This window comes from Zerene cesonia, chromosome 14, assembly GCF_012273895.1.
Source record: "Zerene cesonia ecotype Mississippi chromosome 14, Zerene_cesonia_1.1, whole genome shotgun sequence".
In the NCBI taxonomy this organism is placed as follows: Eukaryota; Metazoa; Arthropoda; class Insecta; order Lepidoptera; family Pieridae; genus Zerene; species Zerene cesonia.
Genome location: NC_052115.1, coordinates 1,335,243 through 1,343,423, shown reverse-complemented (window position 1 = coordinate 1,343,423; position 8,181 = coordinate 1,335,243). Strand labels below are relative to the sequence as shown.

General features: G+C 35.4%; 1 protein-coding gene across 3 annotated transcripts in view; it reads left to right on the top strand.

The window, feature by feature from the left end:
• The window catches only part of LOC119831680 (oxysterol-binding protein-related protein 9), a 60,556-nt gene that overhangs the window by 44,348 nt on the left and 8,027 nt on the right, over positions 1–8,181 (top strand). For 2 of the 3 annotated variants that reach the window (XM_038355132.1, XM_038355131.1), the window contains exon 9: positions 7,434–7,555. In XM_038355132.1, coding sequence (XP_038211060.1) covers positions 7,434–7,555 — 122 coding nt within the window. The remainder of the gene's footprint in view (positions 1–7,433; positions 7,556–8,181) is intronic. The other variant, XM_038355133.1, reaches the window with a different exon arrangement.

Here is an 8,181-nt window from a genome sequence, read left to right as displayed (position 1 = left end):
CCCCCCCCCCCCCTTTCTCTCTACAACGCGGCAACGCTCATAGAAAAAATCAGAGGACTAATCAGGGGACAGTAACTACAGTACTAACAGATAGTATATGGTTTTTATTCAATATGAAGTTTCATTAGAATTGAAAGGAATGTTTGAGTTCACAGTTCAACAGTTCTTGAAATTAATTAACACAGATCTAAGTACACTTACGTGTATGAACAAGCTGCGATCTCTATACGATACAATGAACAATTATGTATTTCGACTAAAGATGTCAGTTGTTTTTAAATTATAAATATAGTTAAAAATAATAACAGATTCAACTACACTTTGTTGTTTTGTTATTAAAGCACAATTCATAATAACTAAATTATCTTATATGCTCTTATACAGGGTACCCGTTAGGAAATTATTTAATTCCTTGATAAGTTTACAAAGGTTGAATTAAATCTGCCCGTTGAAAGTGGATCAAATCATCTAAAGGAGTCATAACAATATACAGATAATAGTAAATAAAAACGTGTTAAAACAATAATCATAAATCTATCAATGCATTTACATAATTCAAATCCAATGTTTTTTCCTCATCCTTTTGACATACACACACAAATGTATGTAAAATTTGCCGTCGTAAATTGATCCAAGAACCTGTTTACTTTCGGCCATTTATAGTTGTTTATAGCTGCAAAAACGTGGGTAGTCCGCAAATACTTTTGTAAGAACCTTTTCTTGACATTTTGCTCAACGATGATCAGTTTATAGAGGTTTTTTTGGGTTTATAATATTCAATAAACCAGGTAAGGCTATTGAATGAAAAATACTATATGGTTTTCACAAAAAAGCATAATTTTATTTATAAAAGCAAAAGATTCATAAAAATTAAGGGCTCTCCCATATACATAACTAAACATATTTATATATGTAGACGCTCGTTCCGTCTCCGCCCGTATATTTATCTCCGCCCAGGATATAAAGTACCCTATCACCCAAGTCAGCTCATATCCTGTCTGTATATGACAAATTTCATCAAAATCCGTTAAGTAGTTTCAGCGTGATTCACGGACAAACATCCAAATAAGCAAACTTTAACATTAGTTATAATATTAGAGTGATAGATTTTTTTTGTGACTCAATAACTGTAGGTTTTCAACCGATTGATCTGATTCGCAAGTAGTTCTGTAGAGTCGTGAGCCAACGATCCTGCCCAAATGCACATTCGCTCAAACAAACCTCACTTAAATATTCAAAATTAAACTCGCCCGCAAAACGCGCCCCCGGACTAGCCTTTATACGCAATATTAAAACCTGAATATACGGTTAGCGCCTGTTGAATTAGCTTCATGAATATTGTTAAGTGCTTTAACCTTTATTGAATATCTTTTATCGTGGCAACGCGTCAACACGGTCGCACGCGATGCAAATAGCTTGCTTATGGATTGATAACATTTTTTTTTAATTTTCAGTTTTATTGCATTGAAATTGAAATGCTTTATAAATGAGAAGTTTTGAGAGAATAGAAAAAAAAACTATTCTTTCAAAATTTCTCATTTATAAAGCATTTCAGTGCTATAAAACTAAAAATTAGGAGGCCTGTGTCCCAGCAGTGGGAACACATATGGGCTGATGATGATGATGATGATTGGTTGTTATGGTTGTATGGCGTGGGGTATCCCTTAGACATATAAAACCGAAAGAGTAGAATAAATTCGATTACTGAGCGGGGATCACGGGTGGCCGAGAGGATAGGCGTTCCTACTATATAATATAAAGTATATTGAAAGAATATAAAATATATTGAATAGAAAAAATTTGATCACGAGGCGGGATTCGAAACCGCGTCTTTTTGCCAAGCAACGCCTAGCCTCGGCCACTCGTGATCCTGCCTCGGCCTGGTTTGCTTTCGTTTTTATATGCCTAAGGAACACCACAAGGTTTTTTTTTATATTGTGATATGGGGAGTAAAGATTGTCTAAAATCAACGCTGACCAAGCATGCCAGACTTTCCCGAGCTTTATGTAACAAATCTTACCCGGATAACCTGGATTGGGTCAGAAGCGAATTCTAGTTAGGTTCAGAACAAGAGGCTAACGACCTACTTACCCCTAAAGAAAAATCGATCAGTGAAACTGTGTTGCATCAACTCGCAAAGGGCACTTTATTTTCTTATGATAGGAAACCACTATTCCGGAAAAACAAGAGTTTTATACCCATAACATCATGTATGTCTTACTAGATTCTATGTATATGAAAGTGGGTAGGTACAGGTTCTGAAAAACGATTTGAACGCTAAGAAACTGAGATGCAAATAGACTTTTGTAAGCGATAGAGAAAGACGGATTGAGAATAAATACAACGTCATAATGGTAACGACGTTTGACGTCAGTTTTTAATGCTAAGAAACAAATTGCAGTTAAAATGCATTGTTCAGTTTTTGTTTAACCGACTGCGCCGAAAGAATAGTAATGTTTGCGTGAACAGCGTTTGATTATTGTAAAATCTATGATTAATTAATTATTTGTAAGACACACTTCCGTCCTTGATTTTTAAAATCAAAACCATACAAACCTCACTAAAATCAAATTCAATGACGTAACCGTGAGTCATGACAGATAGATAAACACATTTATAATATCAGTAAAGAATATCCTTTACTGGCACTGGCAATATTGCCATTGATAAAAAATCAAACGTACACTAACATAACTAGCTGCGCCCCGCGGTTTCCCCCGCGTAAGTCCGTATTCCGTAGGAATGTCGGTATAAAAAGTTACCTATATGTTATTCCAGTTGTCCAGCTGTCTACGTACCAATTTTCATTGCAATCGGTTCAGTAGTTTTTGCGTAAACGAGCAACAAACACACACACACACACACACATCCTTACAAACTTTCGCATTTATAATATAAGTAGGAGTAGTAGGAGTAGGATACGCTTTTAACTAAGCGTGTTATTCATTACGTGTCTAATTTCAATTATTATAATTGACTTTAATTGATGCACGTTTTCACTTGTGTTTGTTGCATAGCGGTATAACAAAATATTGTTGTTTTAAGTTGTTTAGCAACAAACAGAATCTAATAGAAATTTATAAATTTAAAGTTATGTTTGTAAATTCAAAATAACAGCTTTAACGAGTGGAACACTAAAAGCTATTTTATTTATTCTCTTGCAACAATCTGTTTTAATTATCTCCGAAACACGAGATATCACTTTGATGAAATATCCGCTTCTGCATAGTTCATAATTCATATTATTGGGACTAGTTTTTTTTATTATATTATTCACTAGCCATTCGTACCGGTTTCGTCTGTGGTGTGTATTATTTAGGGATAACGTACAATTTCAACGATAGAAGATTTTTTTAATGCGCTCCAGTAGCTCGATTACCAACCTACAACGTCACAAACTCACAAATTCGCAACTTTTCTTTATAATTCTACTAATATTATAAACACTAAAGTATGGATGTTTGTGACTCTCTTACGCGAGAACAGTTTATCGTATCTATGTGAAATTTGGTACAGCGATAGATTATAATCTTGATTAACACATAGGTTACTTTTCACGCGGGTAACACGCGTGTGACGCCGCGGGTTACAGCTAGTTATAGATATAGATTAGCGTTCCGCTCTACCATCTTTTTTATCTGTTCAGTCTCACAAAATTACAACGTGTCTAAACAATTTGACGCACACAAACTCGCGACCGTCATATACTACTAAATATACGTAATGTTTCATCAAAAGAAGACTTATTGCGCCATTTAGTAAACAGGATAATATATTTTTGCGACAGGTGCACTGTATTAACTCTTAGCTGTTTTTGACGTGACAACGTCTTAAATTAGGTTGCGGCTAGGAGTCACTCATGAAAAAGTGTAACGCCCGGTAACGTTACGATGAGTCACCGAACTATGATCGGTCCGCCGCGCGCGCAGCACTAGAGAATTAGGCGCATTGAATCGGCGCGTGCTTGTGTTTCTGTCTCTGTCTTTTTTTATCTAATTAATAACTGGATTACTTTGAGAGCATAATACTCAGTTTTGCCAGCACCTTGGGTACTAAACATTATAAGAACATAATAATCAGTTTTGCCAGCGCCTTTGGTTATTGTACTAAACATTATAATAAAAGAAAATGGCGTTCATGTTTTTCTTTTGCTGCAACAGAATAAATGCATTGTTTTACATTTATTTGCTTACTGAACTTGGAATGCCATTTTACATATACATTCCGTGAGTTTCGAATTGCATTCATCCAATATTAATAAAAGTCGCCAGTCCAGTCAAAGCCATCGTTTAAAAATGAATCAATACCACTGAATAAATCGCAGCGAACTAAAGCGATACACGTTGTAAACCATGATAAATGCGCCCGGTACTATACTATATAAGTTGTTACTTCCCGTCCAACGCTAGACTAGACACGTAAACAACCGCTTCTGCCAAATGGGCCGGAGTGAATTTGCAAAATGTGTGACGTCACTCACTGATCACATCTCCTAATCTTCATGAATGAATGTTACCAATAAGGTAGGTATGCACATTCGTATTTCGCCGCCATGATTGTTATTTTATGGCTATAAAGAGAGAACATAATATGCTTTGTATTAAGAATTTTCGTATAAGAGAAATAAAAATGTATGATGATTATTATTTTTTGGTGAAATAAGTGTTTTTATTGGTATCGTTACTATAAAGAGACCTTTGTTATCTATCCTATCATAAAAAAATGAATATCCCCTTAAAAATTGTCAATACCACTAAAAATATTTCCCCCCATATAAAAATTGTCTCTGGCCATCGCAAACATTATCAAAACATAATTTCTAGTCAACTGTTAATGTGTCCAAAAACTGGTATTTTAATTATGTTTGTCATGCAATTTTTCGTACAATAAATTCTTATTATTTCTACTTAAAATTGCTCATAAAATTTACTTAAGATAAAAAAATATTTCACACTAAAAACGCAACACTAAAATGTCGAAAAATGTTTGTCTTTACTCTATACTATTATATTACTAGTTGCGCTCCTGGTATCACCCGCGTAAGTCTGTATCCCGTAGGAATATTGGAATAAAAAGTTGTCTATGTGTTATTCCAGTTGTCCAGCTATCTACGTACTAAATATACGTCTCATAGTCAAGTCACATAAAATATAAATAATTCAGGGCAATCGGTTCAGCAGATTTTGCATGAAAGAGTAACAAACATCCATACATACATACATTTATCCATCCATACTTACAAACTTTCGAGTTTGTAATATTTAAGTAGGAACAAAGAGGAAACTTATGTCTTTTTGTATGTTCGTAATGTTTACACGCGAAAACCATAGGACCGATTTAAAAAATTCTATCACCATTAGAAAGCTTCATGAGTGACATAGGCTATTTATGTACCACGGGCGAAGCAGAGGCAAATAGGTATTTTGTAAAAGTACGTTTGATGTAGGTTAGGCCACAGTCACACCTTGCGCTAAACCTGTGACCTCATGTGACTGCAATCAAAGTTGACCTTGACATTGCCATTGGCTTTGTGTGGAGCGAGGACGCTTCATTTTTCAGGGCTGTTATATGAAAGCTATGATCGTATTGATAGCTTGTTTATTTAACCCTGGCCGCGAAGAGAAGGGTGTTATAGGTTCGAAGTGGATGTCTGCCTGTGGCATCTTAGCTCTCAAACGGACGGATCGATTTCGATGCGATTTTTTTTCATTTGAAAGCCCAGTTTCGGTGATTCTGTGCTATGTTTGATAGTTTAGCGATGTAAGAGTATCATAAATAAGGAATTTTGATGTTTGATTATTCGAATGAATTAGAATGAATCTATAATATAGTAATAATATTAAATAATAGACTTAAGATATCCAGTGCAGACGGGTCATTGTTAAAACGATAGAACAAAAAAATATATACATTTATTCATTATTTTACTACTAAAAAACCTTCATATTCACAATTAACATTGTACCAACCCAAAACCTTGTCCTTGAAGAAATAATATTACCCTCGTCCTTCTAAAATATAACTGTAATAAGGAAAATAAGTAAAAGCGCTGATAAATATCCAGGGATATTCCTAATCGACTTTTTGCCCTCGCGTCGTAGCTAACCTTGACAAAGCATTTTTTTTAATTATCGCTTCAGTGCTCACGCTCCATTTAACATTAATTAGCTGAAAGTATTGTTACGGAATAATCAATCGTTTTTACATCTAATTTCCGACGAAATGCTCTATAGACTTCATCGAAACATCGAGAAGTTATTGAATAAAATGTTGAAATTGTTCATTTTAATGACAATTGTTTTTTAAAGAATAGAAAATATTTGATCACGAGGTAGAATTCGAAACCGTGTCTTTTTGCACGTCTTTAAAAATTTCTCATTTATAAAACACTGGCTGCGCCCCGCGGTTTCACCCGCGTAAGTCCGAATCCCGTTGGAATATCGGTATATAAAGTTGCCTATATATTATTCCAGTTGTCCAGCTGTCTACTATTTTGTGTATCTTTACATCCCTCTTATGAATTAATTTCGTATATTTGTATGAATATATGTTTATTAAAAGAGCATCGGCTAATAATCTTTTCCCTGAAACCTTAATTTAGTCTCGTATAACTTACCTTTAGGGTTTCGTGAAACACTATATTTTATAGGGTGATTAGTAAATGCACTTGAAAACTATTTGAGCTACACGTATAGTACTAGGATATCACGATGCAAAATCTACTTTTAAGGCTTTTTAAGTGTTGGAGGAAATTATGAATTATTTACATTATAGTTGTCTATATTAATAATATAAGCAGGTAAAGGCTTGTGTATTTGTGACCTTGTGGGGGATAATATCTGGGACTACTTCAGAAATTCTTGTACCAATGCTATGATGTCTGTGTGTCAGGGCTTTATTTTATGCTGTTTATATCCCGGGTTAACCCAGATGGAGGCGAGAGAGAGGCTAGTTATCATAGAAGCAGTATGTTTATATCAGCTATAAAATTTTCGTAAACAATATTATATTTCTTTTTTTTTTTTTTTTTCTATGTTACAGTCGGCAATGGAGCTGGTGGGACGCCTGATGGTAAGCGCTACCACCGCCCATGAACATTTGTAGAGGCATAAGGTCGTTTGCAGACCTTACGCCTCTACAAATGGATTGCCGACTTTTTGGGAAAGGATTAAGAAAGGATTGGGATAGGAATAAAGGAAAGGACTGGGAAGGGTAAGGAAAAGGATATGGGCCTCCGGCTCCCCCACTCACCGAACGAAACACAGCAGAATGCTGTTTCACGCCGGTCTTCTGTGGGGGTGTGGTACTTCCCCGGTGCGAGCTGGCCCAATTCGTGCCGAAGCGTGCTCGACTACCACATACAAATATGTAAACAGTGTGATGTGTAATCTAAATCTGAATATCAATTAACACGTATAAACTCTCCTTTCCAGCGCCAGCCGCACTTGCGGCGCGGAGGGTGCGCCCGACCCGGACTCGTCGCCCGTGGACCTGCCGCGCACGCGCGACGGCGAGATCGACTACGATGGTAATACCATTGTCAGCTCGTTGTCGTGTTAGTGTGACACTGTCTCATTTGCGATATTGTGCTTTGGGGATCTGTGGTTTGCTCTGCTGATGCTGGGTTTTCGTTGCGATCGTCATTTTAGTATACAGTTATCAGCTGTTCTTTTTTGCCAGTACGCCTTTGACAGTTTTGCAATGGTTTTTTGCTTAGATGTAGCAGACTCTGTTCTATTCAATATTTTCTATTCTGTATATATTTTTTCATCTTTTATGTATAAGGTTGCTATTACTTTACTATTATTAGATCAGTATTTCCCTTTTATTTATTATTTCTAGGAACTTAAAGGAAATTATGTGATATATCCCATTATTATCTTCTGTTATCGTGCCACTTTATCTATTCACTATGAACATTTTCTCGTGCAATTGGAATCCATATCATTTAATTTTTATCATCTGCTATCTATTGTGATCTACTATTACCTCATAGTTTTGATACTGTTTTTCATTATCATCATTTTCATCTTTAATTTGAAAAGGTTTTAGCATCGCTTTCACTTACCTTTATATATTTGTGTATGTAGATAGCAAGCTCTGTGCTATTTACTTAGTCTGGCCATAAATACTGTTACACTTAATTATAAAAAAATATTACATTTGAATTTCGAATCTGTC